Source organism: Megalops cyprinoides, chromosome 18, assembly GCF_013368585.1.
Source record: "Megalops cyprinoides isolate fMegCyp1 chromosome 18, fMegCyp1.pri, whole genome shotgun sequence".
Classification (NCBI taxonomy): Eukaryota; Metazoa; Chordata; class Actinopteri; order Elopiformes; family Megalopidae; genus Megalops; species Megalops cyprinoides.
Window position 1 is genome coordinate 8205283 of NC_050600.1, and position 19929 is coordinate 8225211.

Here is a 19929-nt window from a genome sequence, read left to right on the forward strand (position 1 = left end):
TTTTATATGTGGTCTATTTTTTTTCAAGTTACTAGAACAGAAATTGCTGAAAACGACACACATGCCTTCATTTAAGTGACTCATGTTTATAAAAAAGGAATAAAAAGATGCCATAATGTATGGCAGTTCTCCCTAAGCATTTCTGACGGCAAATGTTTTGATCCTGTGAGATGAAAATTAATTACAGAAATTTATGTTAGGCATGTTTTTTCAATTATTTAAAGTGAGGCAATGGAGCCAAATTCATCTATAACATTTGTCCCTGTAATTGTGTGTTGGACAGTCAGATCTGATTGGACATGTTATACATTTGTGTTGTGTATGCATTGTGGGCCTGTATTTAATTGTATTTAACAACAATGCACTTTGTCATTAAATTTGAGTAACAAAGCAAATGTTTTTGAAAAGCAAGCATTTTTGAAAAATTTGAAAATTGACAAAATGTAAGTTCAGTAGTGTTTGTGAACTAAAAAAATATGAAGCACTAACTTAAATTAATTACAAAGCACATTGCATTTCAGTTGAACCTAGACATTTATATAAAAGCAGGAGAAATAGATGAGTCCTAGACAAGGGTGAGGAACAATTGGCATGTCCTTGTTTGAGAGACACATCCCCCCTGAAACTGGACCGTGATATATATTATGAAGTCGCGCATCAAGTAAAGCATATGCAGCCCTCCCCCTGCTTCTCAAGAGTTCCCCTCGTTCAGTAACAGCCTAACTCATGCTCCTTTTCTCTCTCCTCTCCCTCTCCCTCTTTCTCTCTCTACCTCTTTCTCCTTCATCCTCAGAAACTCAGCTCAAAGATAATATCTATAGAAAGCCCCCTATCTACAAACAGCATGGTACAGTCCATTTTCCTCATTAACCAATCTCTGCATGCCTTGCCGCCTGCTGCCTGCCGGCCATGGTTCTCCACCCGCTGAGTGACAGTCACGGTTTTGTCTCATTTTCACCAGTTTTTTCCACTGGAGTGTTCCAGCTCGGGCTACGGTGTCTGGGCCCTCACTGCATTCCTAACATTCCCATAATTCCCTTGGTCCAGTGGCCTTGTGGATAGAGCGTCTCCACCCCCCCGCCCCCCCACCCCGCGACGCCAGGAGGTTGTGGGTTCAATCACAAACTAAGCCACTCCAAAGACTATAAAAATGGGCCCTCTGCTTGACTTCGGAGTTCAGCAGAGATTAATAGCCGCACGATGGACTGGCGCCCTGTCCAAGGGACGTGGTTGTCTCGCACCACAGAAATCTGGATGAACTCCAACTCCCATGAGCCACTCAGGCAGGGACAGGGCTTCCATTTCCCTCTGCGAAAAGCACATGACGTTGTAGCCCGAGCTGACAGCCTGCTGTTGATCCCCATCCGATGACAGGACAGTCTGATTGATCGCACCCCCCTTGCCTGCTCATTCTTCATTTTCTGCCTGTCCTCACATTCATTGTGGCCATCCTTTTGTATTTAGCAGTGTTTTTTAGCAGGTCATATAGCTGTGGTACTTGGACTTGATGTAGTGATGTTGAGGTCTTGGTTTTCGCTGTCCATCCTTCTTCACTTTTCTTATATTTGTGGTCATAGTGTGCCTTGGAACTTCACATTTTGTGTGTGGGTGTGGTTTATTGATGGATGAAAATAATATTTGGTAATTAGTGTTGTCACGCATGATTGCGATGTAAATGCATGGTGTATTACTAATAATCCAGCTCTAATATTCACCTCTTTAATGCTGAAATTTTGTTTTCTCTGTCCTTGTTTTCAACATTACAAATATTTCAAAGGATATAGAGGAAGATCTTAGGAAAAGATACTGTTTCTGTAATTCTGAAACATATCCTTTACTTATAGATATGTTGTAGAGTACATTAGTAATATATTATCAAAAAATGCATATCTTAAGTGAGTTGTTGAAAGTGTACATAAACTGCCTATTCAGATATAATGTTGCTTTTCAGAACAGACCTGAAAGCAGCAACTTAACTCATTTTGCTTGTGAAGAAGAAGCATATGAACATTTTTTTCCCCAGCGCTGTCTGCTTTTACAATAGATTCTGCTTCTGGCTTTGTAAAGGGCTACTCTTACGTACTGCATATCCTCATAGATCAAACAGGCGATTTATTCCACATGTTTTTCATAGCTTTTTTCCACATGTCTTCTAACTTATAAAGTCCAGCTGTACATTAGGAATAAAAGAAAATTAATTAATATCAGAAATGTAGAACATATGTGTTAGTTTTGGAGTCTTTCCTGGTACTGACAGCAGAAATTATTCTGTCACTTGTTACCCCTTTTGTTGTTGCTGTTGCTATTGTTCTAAAGAGACACTTGCATGAAACATTTTCATTTGTACTTACTACATGGTGAGTGTTACGTTTTCCATGGTGATGTGTTTACACTGTAATTCAGATTGATATGTTACAGCTAATTAAAAGATCAGCAGCAGGACCCAATAACGTCATATTAATATTGAAAAATGTATAAATTTGTATATTAATATCTGTCTTCCAGCATCCAGGACTTCCTGGCAGGAAGGGGATGACACGGACAGAAAGGTGTGTTGGGAACATGTACGGTTTGCTGTTGGGCTGAAACCTCTCCTGCTCCAGGTTCTGGGTTTAACAGACAGATGGTACCACTGTCCTTTATCGCTGAGTTACAGGCAGATACCTGGATCGGTGCACGTGCGCCGTCGTTATGTGGCTTTATAGATGCCAAGGAACTGGTGATTAAACAAATTAACACAAGAGGGCACCCTCTTCAAGACCTCTCAGTTTTCTTTCAGTCACTCAACATGAGTCTAGGTCTATTTCAGTTTGACTGGTTGATTTGCAGATGACAGCTCGCTCCTGGTAAAGAACTGTGTTACCTCAGAATTGGGTCTTAACCCTGCCATAATTAGCACATAAGCAAATACAATGCAACCAGCCAATTAGGGCACAGAGTTACCTAAATAAAGAGCCATCTAAATAATTAAAACTGTCTCCAAGCATGATGACCCCTGTGTAAGTGATAATCTGAATGTGAGCTGCGGCGTTGTTCTGTCTGCACGGTAAGGCCTTCGCCTCGCTGACTGCACTGGCTCTGTCTGCAGATGAAGACGAGCTGGATGATCTTAAAGGACGAGATAGACGGACGCTCAGGTCCCGATGACATCGACCCCAGGACATCGACCCGCAGTCTGCCCACCGACACGTCCCAGCCCAGTGAGCCCCCCCCCCCCCCCCCCCCCTAAGGGACACTAGAGCCACCCGCAGTAAATGCCAGGGAGCAGAACATGCTGGCAGGACTCCATCAGATAAGCAGAGTCCCGGCAACTCCCCACAGTGGTGTTTCCAGTATAACAACATAGGCACAGAGACAAAGACATGCCTTCAAAGTATCGTAGCTATCATTAGCCTTTAATATAGAGTGAATGTACTGTGAATCTTTTGTAAGTGTATTACCATGCTAAGTTTGACCTTGAACGATCCATGGTATTCTCCGCCCACCTCAGGTCCCAGAATGTTCCAATGTGAAGAAACGCAAACTAGTGTCATTTCTACTGGTGCCCACTTGTTCTGTTCATCAAATTTACCGTGAAATATCATCTGCAGTCCAGCTGGCTCATTTTACAAAACTACAACGATTTACAATAATGTCAGATATACTTTGTTGATTCGTGCATACATTACATACATGTAACAGTTTGGTGTGAATGAAATGAAGTGAATATGCCGTAATATGCAGCTGTAATAATATTAATATATTTGTCTGTTTGTCTTAATTGCAGATTTCCCCTATAATAAGTCTGCTTCCCTGCCGGGGTATGGCCGAAATGGAATATACAAGGTAAACTCACAGAAATGAGTTTGATTGAAATCAGTACACTTAGATAACGCTGATTTTTAATGTGAGTTTGATTGCCGTGGCTACGTGCAGATAGCATCGGCAGTGCTATCGGCTTGATTGCGACCGCTGCACTCCGGCATTGTGCTGTTGAGACGCTTTCAACTCCTGCACCGCTTCAGTGGAAACTCATTCATCAACGGGGAGGCCTAAGCTAAGCACCATCTGTTTGGATGCAGTAATTCACACATGACATGACACAACGCGATACCCCATTAGCGTAAATGTTTGCAGGGACAGAGCCGCTCTGATTGTGAGAAGGTGGGGTAATGACAGCCCAAAGTGTGTCCAGATTAAAATGGGGCTCCAAGGACTGGGGGGGATGTGTGGTGGGGGTGGGGGGGTCGTTTGATTTTCAGCTGCACTTTGGAACGCCAAACATGTAAGGTTTTGGAACAGGCTCGTAAAATGAAATGAACCAAATACATCACCATTCCAAAGAGTTTAAGCAAGCTTGTTCCAGATTCAGCCTTCATTAGAATAAGGCGGTTGTCCCCTTGTTAATTTGATGGAGCACTGCAATGAAGAGATTTGCCCCCCGCAGCACTGTAATGTGATTGCTTTTATTATTTACAAGATATTGCAGACAAGATATCTTTTTAATTTTATGCCAGTGTGAATTGTGTATATTGTTCTGAAGTTTAAATGCATTTAAAACCCCTTTGGGGGTCTGTGTATTCAAATTCTAATTCTTTAATGATTTGTTTTTATTGTATGATTTCAGTACAATTAAACTCCTCACATTACCTTCCCTACTGATGATATTCAGAGTAATTTTCCAATTTTCAAAGCTTAAGTGCTTGCTATTTTACAAAATGCCACTAGGCGTCACTATGTATTTCTCAAAACACACACTGTCATTTTGTGCTGCAATAAGGGCCTGAAGATTCCCTTAAATCCAGGCTTTGATTCATTACGATTCATTAAATTACGAAGCACAAGCGCGACTCTGATTACGTTTTTAGTGTACTGGTTTCAGCGTGCCTTGGTCTGGAAACACGTCCTTTATTGCATTCATGTAATTGTATTTGTTCAGTTTGTTATGGTGCTATACCCACAGACCATGTTTTTCTAATTATTGTACTCACACTACTGAAATGCGTTCCACTTTACCCTAATGGGTTTATTGTCTTTGTTTATTTCTTTTTAATTAATAGACAGTGTGGAAATTGCATAGCTATCCAAACTGGATGTACTGACTAAATGGAGTTTTGCTGTGCTCTATTTGCTCTGTCTGACTTCCTCAGTCCCAGCACTGATTCACTGTCAGTTTGTGGTCTGATACATCGAAGACAGGCTTGTTTTTTTGCATAGATTTCCTTAAATCTGAGTATGCAGTGCTCCTCTTTACAGTACAGCTTTCTGTGAAGCGCAGCACATTGCCTGGAACTTGGAGCTCTTGGAACTCCATTGTGAGACATTAAATATGCTATTTAATTTCAGTACCAAAGGGCCTTCAAAATAAAAGTATTCAAAGTCTTCAAATTACGGATCTCGATGACAGTGTTGTAATAATGCTCCATTATAAGAAGTTATCTGTTCTCCATCTGATATCTGTATGTATGGTAGAGCCCGCTCTGCATCTTGCTGTTGGACTTGATAGAGCCGTTTGCTGTTGGATCTCTCCCGCAGGCTGCCGATCTTGCAGAGGACGATCCGGACCAGGACTCTAGCTGGGGAATGAGAGGTGAGCTTTTATGCCTCCATTTTTAGAGCTGCTCCGTGCTCTGGGTCACGCCACGTTCGGCTCTGTTCTCCGGCTCCATAGGCAGCCTTGCTGCATTTCATACCAAAGAATGCAACTGGAGTTTTAACTTGACCTGATTCAGGTGAAGGTCCTTTGGCTGGGGGTGCCAGCAGCACCCTGCCTGGTCTATGTTGTAGGTGTTTTGGGGGGCAGAATAAAAGTAGGCCACCGGCTGATCTGACCCCATCTGTTTAAGTGCACTCAGACTGTACCCCAGCCAGCGGAGGGCAAGGGAGCGCGTTGCCAGACTCGTTAAAAAGAGTTGTTTCAAAAGATGCTGCTTTATTCCAAACGGGTACAGCTGTTTATTAGTTTTTGACACATGCGCTGGAAAAAAAAACGCTTTAGAAAATCACTTTCGTTTGTGCACTTCGTCATTTTCCATTTTCTTACTTTGCTGGGTTTTGTTCAGTGGCCTCTGGCTGAAATGATAACCTAGTTACTAACAGGTGGCCCCTGTCCCCCCCCCACCCCCCCTTCCCATTTTCTCTCTGTTTCTCTCTGCAGAGTACAAGGTAAGGTCGGACTCTGTCACTCAGGGACACGAGAGGACAGACTCCAGGGAGGACGGGTCGGGTTGTGCATATTCTGTCTTGGTGACGCTATTTTATTTATTTTGTTTCTGTGAAGTGCACCAGTGCGCTCCAAACTTGTGGTAGGGCTTGAATAGTGTTATGCTCACACTCACTGGTCTGGGAGTGTTGCGAGCCTGCTCTGACATTGTTGCTTGTTTAAATTGAATGGATACACTTATGTTCTATGGTGATGAAAGTCGTTCTGGATAAGAGCGTCTGCTAAATGCATGTAACGTATGTAACGTATGCAATTCTACCACCCTGAGGTGTGCTCTGTCTGTGTGGCTGCCAGGTGTACCCCTACGACGTGCTGGCCGTGACACACAGGGTGCGTGTGAAGCTTCCCCGGGACGTGGACCGTACCAGGCTGGAGGTAAAGGGGCGCCTCTGTGTGCACTCTGCCGAATATTACTGTACATAAACCTTCCCTTGTTTATGCCTCTTACCACACAGCCTGGAGACAGACTCTGCTGTAGGATGTTGGGAAACTGTTACACCTTACCCATATTTGGGAGACGTTGCACCCTCAGTGGATTTTACTGGAAGGTCATTTAGTCACTGCACCCAGGATTGGGATGCAACGACCTCTGGTCCCAAATCCAGTGTCATAGCCATTCCTTACTCCTGCTCCTACTCTGTACCTCCTTAAACTCCCTTTTAGTCTCTTCTGTGGAGCACGTCTTTTCCCAGCTGATCTCTTTCCCTGCTTCTCCCGCTTTCTCCCTCTCCTCTCCCTCTTTACTTCCATCTCTCTCCCTTTCTCTTTCCGCCTCTCTCTCTCCCTCACTCCAATACGTGGGCTCCAGACTCTCTTCAGCTCACATTTGTGGGGAGGTTGTGGCATGGAGCACGGCCCAGTGACAGGCTCTGAGGAGCGCTCCAAATGAATCTTGTCCCCTGGTGTGACCCAGCTATGAACCAAAGGACTGCCTTTTCCTCTCCCTCCCTGCTGCTGGCATTCCCTCAGAGCAGTGCTGTACCAAACAGGAAGGCCACGCACACACACACACACACACACACACACACACACACACACACACACACACACACACACACACACTCACACACACACACACACACACACACACTCACACACACACACACACACTCACACACACACACACACATACACACACACACACATACACACGCACACACACGCACAGAGCGCAGGGGCATTGATCTAGTGATTGCGGATGACGCACACCGTACGGGTTGCGGCTTTTCTGTGTAAACTTGATGGAGGGATCAGCCGTCTGCGGGGCCGCAGCTGACCTCGGTTTCGGGGTTTGTTGTTTTCTGGTTAGCGGCCGCGACTGAGTTTTCTTCATGACCTTTTCGTTTAACCGTCTGTCCCCGACTCCTGAATCCGAGCCTGCGCCATCGCTTGGCCATTTTATTTATTTTGTTTCTGCGAAGTGCCTCGGTGCACTCCGAACTGGGTTTGACCCGAAACCCACAGCGTTGACTGCTCTGTCGCAACATTTCATGCAGGCTTGATTGCGGGTGCCCCTATTAAGCAATGCAGTTATTGTAAAGAACTGTTTTCCGTGAAGCAGCGAGCAGAAAGCTCTGAGTATTTTATACAGTGTAGCACATCAGCCTCTCTTCCTTGTCTTTGCTTTCAGCTCCATTCATTTCCAGCAGGGGTTTAAGTCTCTACTCCTGGAGGGCCCATGCATATGCTGCTTTTTGCCTGCACCAGTTATTGACTTATTCATTTTAACTGATAATAGTTAATTAGCCACATGCTTGAGAACAGGGCACATGTGCTGCCTTTGTTTTATTGAAGAAAAAAAAAAGCCAAACCCAGTAAGTGATTGGGCTAATTAGAAGCAGACGTTGGAGTGAAAATCGGCATCAACGCCAGCCTTCCAGGAACTGAGTCTGACACCCCACTCTCAAGGGCTTACCATTTCAGACGCCTTAATTAATCTATTTTCAGCTAACTCTGTTCAGTGCTCTTCTAATGTGTTGCTTGTGTCAGAACTTGCTTACCTCACACATACCTTGGTTTGGAGATATCGAGCTGTTAATACCCAGTAATCATTTCTGCCTGACCTGCCTGGGGAATTCTTGAAAATTACACATTGTAACATTTTCAATCACATTGCAGCATTGCAAGGACTTACTCTTGTTGTAGTGTTACATTTGTTGGAATGTGATGGGTGTCAGACACTCAATACAGATGGGTAGTGTGAGTGTTCCTGTCATGAGCCGCAGTAATCATTAAAGTTTTAGACTTCTAGGAGTGCTTAGACATGCTGACCCAGACCAGAGAAAGGATTCCCCTGGTACATAGGTACCCAGGTCTCTAATTCCTGTTGATCCTACTCATGACTGGAAGTACTTTGATTTCTCAAATAGTTTTACCCCCCCCCCCCCCCATTATAATATATGCCGATACCTTTTTAAACCCAACCAGATACTTGTGAAATAGATACAAATGAACTTATACGCACTAGTGGATACAATTATAAAGCAGACTGTCTGTGCCAGTTTTCAGCAGTGGCCTGTAGTCCCAGTGAGTACATTTATTTACATTTACATTTATTCACTTGGCAGACGCTTTTATCCAAAGCGACTTACATAGGTTCTTTACAATGTTATCCATTTATACAGCTGGATATTGACTGAGGCAATTGTGGGTTAAGTACCTTGCCCAAGGGTACAGCAGCAGTGTCCCAGCGGGGATCGAACTGGAAACAGTTACGAGTCCTGCTCCTTAACCACTATGCTACACTGCCGCCCATAGAGGTCATTGGGTTTTGTGATTGACACACTGTACAATGATTTATTATTTGCATTATTTATTTGTTAATTGGCTTGTCAGTAAGGGAGAAGTCTGATCCATTTTTCTTCTTCACAATTTTGGATCCACAAATTGAGAAAAACGCCCACGGCGCTGACGTTCGGTGTCAGCACGTCGCCTCCCAGTGTCAGTGCAAGGCTTCGCTAATACGGAGACCATCCTGGACGTTTGCCTGGGTCTGAGTATGTTTGGTAACTCGTGACTGAATTATGAAGTGCTGATTTCCTGTCCTGTGGTCCTGTCCTCCCTGTCTGTCTTGGGGAAAGACTGGCCGCGCTCAGAGCCGCGTGTAATGTCTCTGGCCAGCCGTGCGCTCATGGAATCCCATTTATATTGAGTGCAAGTGGAGTCATTGTCTCTGGGGGCAAGTCTGAAATATCCAGCCTGTAAAAATTAAGAAAAATGGTGATTTCAGCATTTAGTTTCCACAAAATATCATTGCCATCTGTGTGTGTTGTTCCTACCACATACAACTTTATCTTAACAAATAAAGATTTATGCAAATCCACTGTGGAATGCTGGAAGACCGAGAGTGAGATCACAGTCCATTTGTAGTGAATATTTAATAGCTTTCAGCAACTTTGTGTCATGCAGTTATAATCAATCATGGAAAACACTTCATCCAGATTTTAGTTTTACAACATCAGATTTACTTATCCCCCTTTTACAATATATGAGAAATGTTAACAATAATTAATTATTAATGACGGTAAGTGTCACTCAGCAGATATTATTATTCCATGTAACTGAAAAAACGTGATAATAGTTACAGTGAACTGATTGGAAAAAAAGAAATAAAAAAGAAGCTGTCACACATACAGAACATTTAATTGACCACATTACATGTCTGGGTTTTCATTCTGTTACCTGACACCAGCATCTGATGCAGCTGTATATGTTTTGCACATTTTGACCTGTATAAAGTACATTTTTCATACACTGGATTTTATCTGTGGTGATATATTAATATTTCATAAGGTATGCATTGCAGAGTGGTTTTCTTGGCCAGAAAGGAAGAATTCCACAGTTAGCAAATTCTTTTATATAATTTGACCCTGAAAGGTGTTACTTGGGGATGTGGGTCGATGTATTGTAAAAACAGCTGTCACTCGCAGGTGGAAAAAAAAAACAAAAAACAGATGAGTTCCAGTCAGGGGGGAGTGGGAACATCTGTGTGCATGCGGTCAGTAAAGGCCCTCATTCCGTGCGGTGCGAGGCTGCTGATTTACAGTACAGGTGTCTCTCTAAAGGCCTCACCTGAGCCAGCTCCACTCCACTCTCCAAACGCATGGCACCGCCTCTTCCTCAGAAGTGGATCCAGCTTTATCGCCCTCTCCCCCTTAATCATTCCCCCTGTCAGAGGGAGGCAGGGCTGGCCGATCCAGCTCCCGTTCTTCCCACAGGCGTGCTTTGTCTGCTGAAGCGGGGTCCAGGTCTCCGATTATGCAAGGCGGTGGTGTCACGTGGAGGTCAAAGGGAACTTGGCTTGGAGCCAGAGGATTGCAGGTCTCATTCCTGGGGGCTGTGCCCCTAAGCAAGGTGCTTAGCTACTTCAGTAAACATACAGCTGTATAAATGGATAACGTGAAGTGCATTCCGTGTAAGTAGTTTCCTTGGTTGGGGATGTCTGTCAATCAAGGTAATAATGTCCAACTTGTCTTATCAAGTTGTCTAATAATGCTCTTAATAATTGTCCTTATCCTCACCATCAACAGTTACTATGAATAACTATCAATATCAGTAACTGTCAATACCTACCCCTGATTGAGTGCTATATGATCCCTCGACAATACACAGTGCCCAGTGCCTGAAGTCAATAGATTCTAATCTAGCATTTCACTCAGCAAGAGAAACTTCAGAGGGATTGAATTTGATTTGTCTTATTATACTGTAGCTTCATGAAAGACACACTCCCTTGTGTCCAGAACTGAACTGTTTCCAGGACTCATTGTGGGGGATGTATGTGAAGGGTATCTCTGTGTATTTAACACATAAGCTAATCGGCAATATCTCCAGGTAAGGCCAGGCACAGCTTTCAGGGTCCTCCGGTGTCAGTCATCCTGGGCCTGGTCTCATTTGGACAGTATCAAGCCTATAAGCCAGTGTTGGAGGGTCAAAGGTCATAGGCAGCAGTATGAACTAGTGAGGCACTACCGAGGGCCATGGGTTCAAATCCCTGTTTGTAACCTTCAGGAAGAACTGTGGAATTAAGCTGAATTGTTGCAGTTATGTGCCCAGCGTTGTGTGAGTCTGGGATATAAGAATTCTCTTCCCTAAGTAAGTAAATAGTCTTGGTCAATAATTCATTAACTGTTAATACAACAAGCTAAAGAAAGACTGTTGCCCAAAATATCTTATGATTTTTAAATGGTATTTTTACCATGCTGCCATTTGGTGGCTTTTTTATCCCCGTCTCTCTTTATTCCCCTCTCCTTCTCCTTTGCTCTCTCTCCCTTTCTCCGTTCTCCTCTCTCCTTCTCCCTTTCTCCCTTTTCACTCCCTCATTTTCTTTCTCTCTGTCCTTCTCTCACTCTCTTGCTCTCACTCTGTCATCTTCAGATATAAATGGGGCCGTTGGATAATGGAATGATGTAAAGTGTACCGAGCGCGAATACACATGAGATCAAACATTTAAAACAAAATGAAGCATTCCTCCCACCTGGCCTTGCTCTTTCTCTTAAATGTGACATTTTCTCTGCGATGGACGGTGAGATAATGGACACCCGTGTCAAATCTGTCACAGCTGTGGTCCACAGAGCTCCCTGGAGCTGTAAATCTGTCACAGTTTCGTTCTACACCCTGGGATTGCACGTGGGTGGACAGCATTAATGCTTCAAGTTCCAACAGCTGTCACAGTGCTGTGTGTGTGTGTGTGTGTGTGTGTGTGTGTGTGTGTGCGCGTGCGCGTGCATGGTGCATGGTGCATTAACCCGTGTGTGTCTACCTGTGTGTGTGCATGTGTGTGTGTCCATGCACATATGTGTGTCTGTTTGTCTGTGTGTGGTGTGTGAATGGTACGTTTGCATGTGCCTGTATGTTTTTCCTGTGCATATGCTCTTGTGTGTGTGTGTGTGTGTGTGTGTGTGTGTGTGTGTGTGTGCACGCGTGCGCATATGTGCTCGTTTGTGTGTGTGTGTCTGTCTGTGTGCATGTTGCATTCACACAAGTGTGTGTGTGTGTGTGTGTGTGTGTGTGGGTTTGCATGTGTTTGAGTGTGGCAGTATGGGGGGATGGAGAGTCTGCATCTTAATCAGAAGGAGACCTGCCTGGACATGCATGTATTTCACACTCACGGATTTATAATCTCATATGAATTTGTACTTGATGGTCAGCCAAATCATACATTCTCCTGCAGTTTGGCCAAATTCGACTGAAGCAGACAGTGTAGTGGTGTTGTAGATGAATGGGTGCTTGTATAAGCATTTCTCTGTCAAAGGCTGTTGCCTTGGCTGGGTTTGCCGTAACATTCCTGTATGCATTCAGTATGTGAGTATTTTAAAGAAGACTGGAGTTTTAGGTGACAGAAAAAGTGACATATCAGTGAGCTTTAACTTTTCGCCTTTGTGTTCAAATCTTTTGCAAGTCTTCTCCTGTCCACTGGTATGTTTTGAAACGTGCTGTTTATATTATAGTGTTTAGTGTATTGTTTAGTCCTTGCTTCATGACCCCAGGTCAGTCTTGAACCTCGGTCTAAGATGTCGGACTCAGAGGCCTTGAACTGAGCTCCTTAGCTAAGGGAGCACAGTGTTCATGAAGCCTCACAACCTCATCACTTGTTTGGTGAGGCTGTGAGAAGTACGGATAAGGGCTGTTTGCCTAGAAAATGGTCACATGTTGATCATGTTGTGTCTGATGCCTTCTAAAAATTCTGCTTATGTATTTGTGTTTTTGTTGTTGTTCTTTGTTTTTTTTTTTTTCAGAGGCACTTGTCCCCCGAAGACTTCCAGCAGATTTTCGGAATGACCATCGAGCAGTTTGACCGGCTAGCTCTGTGGAAAAGAAATGACCTCAAGAAGAGAGCACGGCTGTTTTAAAGGAGGTGAAGCCAGATGGCAGCAACACCAACAGCAACAAAAAGGATGGCGTGCTTATCATCTGTCTCATCAGATATAAAAAAAAACAAAAAAAAAACAAGATATATATGCACCGACGTACTGCTTGACACCTGCAAAGCCATCTCCGCCTGAACGGGAAGGGAACGCTGTGGGATCCAACCATGGCGAAGCGCGTAACATTCTCACAACGTTGTCGCGACGCCGCCGCAACGTTGTCAGCCTGCGCCTTAGCGGCAGCGGCAGCGGCAACGCTGTGAGGATAGCCGAACGAGGGCTAGGACAGGAGCTGTGCATGCATGGCCGGCTACGTGGTCCCTTCTCCCTCCCTGTGACACCCCCACCCCCCCCAAAAAAAACTCCCCCGCTCGCCCCCCTTTCGTCCGCAGAAGCAAACACCGCAAGCTTTCTAACACCCAGCGATGGCCTTTCAGCAGCCGCCAGCCCCCCTCTGAACTCCCTAACACCACACGTGCACTGCTTAATCTCATCAGAACACTACAGACTCAGTTTACAGCAATGGAAGACTATGTAAATTGCAGGGCAGCGTGCTGTGGCCAAAGAGAGGGTTAGGAAACAAGTCTTTCCTTTCGGTAATATACTGATGTATATTGTTTAAGCACCTTACTAGATTCATTTTTTTTTCTGCTTTGATCCAGTCTTCTTCCTCAAAGGGAAACATGGGTCACAAGTTGTGTAATGGATAACTTGTCTGTTTGAAACTTATCAGTGCAATCGCCTAAAATGTTTATTGTGTCACGGAAGACATACCCATATCTTACGTGATACGCGACACAAAATCAGTGAGACGAAAAAGATAACCGTTTGGAGCGCTTGTAGCCCCGGGGATCACAGACAGCCTTAAGACCGGCACCTAGTGAGAGCATTGAAAGTCACTCACTGATTTTTAACCAGTGTTTGCTGTGGAGAGTAAAGTCTTTGGATTGGTTCGTATAAATCAGTGATTGACAATACATGATAGCTCTATCCATGACAGGGTTCATGAAGCCTCACTTCTCCTATCTCGACCAGCACCATAGATAGCCAGGCTGGAAAGTAGTATAGCCAGATGCAGTTGAAATAACATTTTTTAAAGATATAGTTCCCAGTCAACTCATACATTTGTTATTCAGTCATCAGTTTTCGAGGTGTTCGGCGATGTTACTATACCCTGACTAAACTGTATAGATTTGCTTAAAACCCATTCCCATATTTACAGACGTACTAACAACGACTTGCAGAAGCACTTTAGTGCATTTATTGGGGTTTTATTTAATTTGACTAATATGTTGATGCGTTTAATTTCGTTTTCTTCATAGTGAATGAACTGTATATATTACAACTGCAATTGCCATTATTATTAACCATAAGCTACCGCAAATGTATACATTCATCGGCCCTGGCTTAAAATCAACTATTTTGTTATCTCAATTATAACTTTCATATCATTGTTGAAGTACAAAAGGATGTGCATGAATATTAGAGCAGGCGATCTCTCTTGAGATTTTCTTCTAGGTGTATATCAAAATGGAAACTGAATGAAAACTGTAATAGTAAGGCAAAAATTTCAGTTCAGTGTTTGCTATAGGCAAACGAGGCTACTGATTGATTTTTTCCTAAGGACAGCAAAACCAGCTTTGCTTTCATCATGTAGATATTCATTTGGATGAGGTGAGAAGCTTTACGTTAAGTATTGTTTGTGAGTCAAATATCTATTTTTCTATAGCACCTGAAGGCCACTCTGTGACATAATTATTATGAACAGTAATTACTTTACTGGGGAAAAAAAATAAGGTGAATACTTGTTTCAGATCCTCTCACACTCACATAATCTTTGTTATCAGTTCATTTTAAATGTTTTTTTTTTAACAGATCTAACTCGAATTCAGCATTGTTTGAATAAGCCTATTAAATAAGCTAAACAATTTCTGTATGTTGACAGTGCTTTATTGAGACTACACAGTCCAAAAATGTTTTGAGTGCTTTAGTGTCCCTGTGAATGTCAGCAGCTAGTATTGTGGACCGATCAATGTTTGTATGGGACGGTAGTGTGAGGTACAACAAACCATTATGCCCAGGAAACTGTGTGGAGACATTGTGTAGTAGCTCTATGAGTTGGGGAGATTTTAACCCCCCGCCCTTCCCCCAGCTGTGTTTTGGGGTTCACAGTTTTTCTGGGGAGGGTCCCTCTGTGGCTCTGTGCTTGTGTTATTTGAACAGCTGTAGAAACAGGAGTGTGTGGGGGTATCAGTCCGAAGCTATAGCCTCGGCCACGCCAAGTCAGTGCACCACCGAGCCCCTTTCATCTCTTAGCAAAACACCCTCCTCACCCAGAGAAAATAGCAGCTTTTTAAAGCAGCCATTTATCTTTGAGAAGAAGAAGAAAAAAGCATATAGCTTTGTTTTTATTATTATTATTTTATGATTATTTGGAAAGACAAAAATATATTTATTGTTCCAAGGGTGCAGTCTGGCTTATTTTTTGAGTGGAAACTACAGTATGAACATGTCAGTCTCCAGTTTTGTCTCTGGGTTGCATAAGAAGTGGTGGATAAATTTTCGTAAAAGAAATTAAAAAGAATGTTCACTTGGTAGAAAATTAAATAAATGGAACACACTAAATTGCTGACATTTACTGAATGCATTTTTATACTTTGCCTTCAAATGTGTACTTTTTTTTGCCAATTTGTCTTTCCATAGAAATGCTGTTAAGGTAATGTTAATACTCAAAAATGTGTTGGTCTATTAATAACACTGCATTTTTCTTTTGTGTTAAGTATGTGAATAGAAACAACCATGTAACCACCGGATGCAACATTTGGCCAATGCTGTGATTTTTATGTCATTGTGGCAAAGCAGTGTGGAGATAAGGGTAAAATTAAGCTGTAACTAAGCCTTTTTTGTTTTTCATGCCTTTATTTTCTTTTGCTTTGCTGGTTTGCAAGAAATGCTGATGTCCATCTTAAAATAAATGTTTGGTTCAGTACTTCTTGGTCATGTGCTGTTGTTTGTGATGATTCAGCAGGACAATAACCATCAAGCTGACATTTTAAATGGTGAATTTTTCAAGCTTGGTCATTGTATAATTATTTCAACTGAATTATAGATATTCAGTGAATACCATGAAATGACATGTCAATGAATCTTCTTAGAAGGGATCCCTTTAAAATGAATTTTATGTACAGTATAAATAGTAATACATTTCTTATGTGATTCCTTCCTCCTGACACTCAGAGCTTCCCACAGCCTCTGTGGAGGAGTGCAGACTCCTCTGAACAGTGAGGGTGATGTCATGTATGTGTGTGTGTGAGAGAGAGAGAGAGACAGACAGACAGACAAAAAGAGAGGAGAGAGAGAGAGACCTTTCATTGGCAGTTTCCAACAGTTTCACAAGTGTATTTCTTCTTGTAAAATCTGAGTCAGGGCTGATACACCACACAAGTTTTGAAACCAGGGAGTTGTAGCAAGTGTTTCCCCTCAGGATGAGGCTATGATTTTTACTGCAAGCATTGCTCATCTTTCTGAATTTTTTTTTTTTTTGCTGGCTTTCTTGAGGGTTAAGGGAACAGTACATAAACCCAGGGCATACAGAATCCCACCCGACTTACCAAACCAACAGGCTATTAGTTGGCAGTCTTATCTTCAAACAAAAGCATATTAGGGCATATACTTCAGTTTTTATGCCATTTTCAAGATTTGTATCTTCTGAAATCTCACCCAAGAAGTATACCACGCCTCTATTAGAAATTTCTTTTAAAATCTTCATTGTTTTTGTCACTTCTTGGGACGTGAGAATACAGAGAATTTTCCAGAACATCCACGTCTCAGTGTCTCTCAATGCTCTGCTACAGTGTTAGCAGAGTCAGCTCTGACATTACTGAGAGAGTGACCAAAAACTGCGGGGAGCAGGTTATGTTATCAGTCACATGGACAGTGCTGCAGCGAAGTTGCTATCACACCATAAAAATGTTACGGTCACATTTGGACGGCCTAACATTTCTCGTGCTTCCTTTATTTGTCGTGGGATGTCTCTGCAGATGGATCAAATAAACACTGGTGCTTGAGCTACAGCTCAGTAAGCTCGTCTCACACTACTGTCCAACGTGTGGCTTTCCCCTTGGTGTTGGCGTCTTATTGCAAATGTGTTTTTCTTCACCCATGACTCCTCTTTTTTGTTATTGTGACTCTACAGGAAATGGCTTGTCTGCAAGAGCAAGAACAGCCGTTTCAGTTGTCATATGGTAGTCAAACATGAGCTTAACTCATTATTTATTTGCTTTGAAGACGCCATTATTCATAACTTACATTTTTACATATTATTCAGTCATATAGCTGGGCATTCTACAAAAGCTGTAGTGCCAGTTCCCCTCCTTGGAATCAAACCTTTCAAATCCAGCTCCCTACTCAGTGGATTGCAACCCTGGCATCCCTTGCAGCTGAGCTGTTGAGAAATTTTTGTTCCAGACAGGCAGGACCATATTTTCAGACTGAGGTCAATGTGTATATGTGTGTGTGTGTGTGTGTGTGTGTGTGTGAGAGAGAGAGAGAGAGAGAGAGAGAGAGAGATACCTGCAGGAAGTTGTATTATACATTATACAGTACAATACAGTGCTTGTTTCTTTCTTGGCAATGCTGCACACATTCTGCTCCACTTCTTTGATCTTTTACAATATGTAGATCAGTGGACACAGCGGGCATAGTTGTCTTAGTTCAGATTCTGAAATGCACATTTCACGTGCAGTATGGAATACCCATCTGAACCTTTATGAGTGCAGACGCACAGTGAAAGTAAACAAGTATTTTGAACACGGATTCCGATGTGACGCTAAAACATGATCATTGAAACAGATCGGTCACATTTATATTTAAGTTACAGTTATATGGTAGGTGCGAAGTTTTGTTTTATCATGCTGCTCCACGCATTAAAACGGCGACAGGAGGAGCTATTAATTCTGGGAATCTTTCTGTCCCAGGTTCGATTTATCAGTTCGGCCCACAGCTGAGCAAACACGAACGGCCAAATGTAATCGTGATTAGCACAGACACTACTGATCACTAGTTATCAGTGAAAATAATTGTGAAGTTCTCTTTGCATATACTCAATTCGGCTAAAGTGAACTGCGATTTATTTTAAAAAATACATCGGGGCTGGGCAAAAAAAAGTCAGTCGGGTGCTGATTGGGTATGACTGGTGCTAGTAATTTTCAAGTGGTCCTTTACTATGTCAAACAACCGAGGTACGGCTGCCTGCGTCTGGTCCCTCCTCCTGATCTCTGATATTGGACTTTTGCGCACCGCAGACCCAGGCGTGATAGGCTAGTGTCCGTGCTAATCACGCTTCTGTTTGACAGATCGCGTTTACGGTTCTGAACCACGAGCAAGGATATGAGTTTGGATGAGCACGCTGGTGCACGCTCTATTGTCACAGAGCAGGGATAAAAAGAGACAATACTTTGAATTAGAACATGGAAAACGGCAGTAAAGGTGAGTCGTTATGGTTCTTTGTGCTTGTGTTGCTCTTGCACGGTGACCTGTCCAGAAAAGTAATGATGGCAATCTTCCTCAAAACAATTTTCGCCAAAACAATACTAAATGGTAACGTGCGCGACGCTGCCTTTCAGTAACCTTGGATGGGAATGGGGTGTAGCTTACTGATTTAGCTATATGATTAAAACGAAACAAAAAGGCTCATTTAAATCGCAGCACCAGTCTTAATAGAAATATGGACGTTCAGCTACAAGATGTGTATTTAGATTTAAAAAAAAGTTTATTTTGGGGAGCTTTGTGGGTATTATATCGCTTTTTGAATTCAGTCTTAATGAATGGAATAAAAGCTATCAATTATATCTTGTTTTCTGTATGCAGACATGTATTGCCGTCTATGAGAGCCTGTGTTTTTTCTGTTCTCATTGCACAGATTGCAGGGAAATCAATATGGTTTAAGATTTTCATCACTCTTCATAACGCTGTAAAGGGGGTGAATATTTATTAGGTACCTGTGCTAGGTTGTATACCGCTAAGGATAAGCAACACAAAGGACCGAAGTGTGGTGACATGGACAATGGAGCAGCTTGATGAATTGGTGGAGACTAATGTGCTCGGATGCGCTCGGCGCTGGTGTGATTCTCATCGCTCTGCCAGCAGCAGGAGTCTCGTGGTGGAACACAAGGAGATCAGCTGGCTTCCTGAACGGGCGTGCATGTGTTGCGGATTGAAAAGGGGGCGGGCGGGGAAACCGTGCAGTGATTCAGAGCAAATCCAATTAATCAAATACAATGGGGCACGGGACGGCACTTATTATGGGAAAACAGTGGGGTCTCGGTTGATTTTTTTTTTTTTTTGCTGCGATGAAGAAACAGGCTGGGAACACAAACGATGCCTTAAGCCATTCCTTAATTCTAGTGTTGTCGTCCACGTTTGTGCAAAACGTGATTGTAAATAGTTTAACAAGACGTCACATTATGCATTTTGTAATAATTCCCGTTCCTTTTCCAATTGAACAAACTAATTGTGTTAATCCTTAAATACGTGCACACTATTCGCTTTCCCAGCGCCATAGAGCATGAATCGGTGAGATATTTTGCTTGCCGTTAGTTTTGTTTGCTGTGTACTCCGATATGGGACTTCCACCTTGCTGTGAAACCTAAGCCAAAATCGCTATTGTTGTTCACTAACAATGGACAATAGTAGGCAAACTTCTGCATCCTGCAAAACATGTACCTTTTGGCTCGTCTCTGTGCCTCGCGCGTCCCACACAGGGAGATGCTATTGACAAACGCTGCTTGATGTTCTGTTTCATGGAACAGCATGGCTTCCATAGGAAACTCTGAAATGGCTTTAACCATTCACCTTGAGCCAAGA

The 19929-nt window shown here is 42.9% G+C and overlaps 2 protein-coding genes across 11 annotated transcripts in view; both read left to right on the plus strand.

Annotated features, from left to right (window-relative positions):
• The window catches only part of ablim2 (actin binding LIM protein family, member 2), a 75759-nt gene extending 62447 nt beyond the window's left edge, over nt 1–13312 (plus strand). For 8 of the 10 annotated variants that reach the window (XM_036551404.1, XM_036551409.1, XM_036551410.1 and 5 more), the window contains 8 exons: nt 794–847; nt 2506–2549; nt 3089–3200; nt 3767–3825; nt 5515–5569; nt 6137–6144; nt 6497–6577; nt 12937–13312. In XM_036551404.1, coding sequence (XP_036407297.1) covers nt 794–847; nt 2506–2549; nt 3089–3200; nt 3767–3825; nt 5515–5569; nt 6137–6144; nt 6497–6577; nt 12937–13050 — 527 coding nt within the window. In that variant the 3' untranslated portion in view covers nt 13051–13312. The remainder of the gene's footprint in view (nt 1–793; nt 848–2505; nt 2550–3088; nt 3201–3766; nt 3826–5514; nt 5570–6136; nt 6145–6496; nt 6578–12936) is intronic. The other 2 variants (XM_036551413.1, XM_036551407.1) reach the window with 1 other exon arrangement.
• Nucleotides 13313–18470: 5158 nt separating this feature from the next.
• The window catches only part of afap1 (actin filament associated protein 1), a 68825-nt gene continuing 67366 nt past the window's right edge, over nt 18471–19929 (plus strand). Inside the window, exon 1 of the mRNA XM_036551550.1 lies at nt 18471–18552. Coding sequence (XP_036407443.1) covers nt 18534–18552 — 19 coding nt within the window. The 5' untranslated portion in view covers nt 18471–18533. The remainder of the gene's footprint in view (nt 18553–19929) is intronic.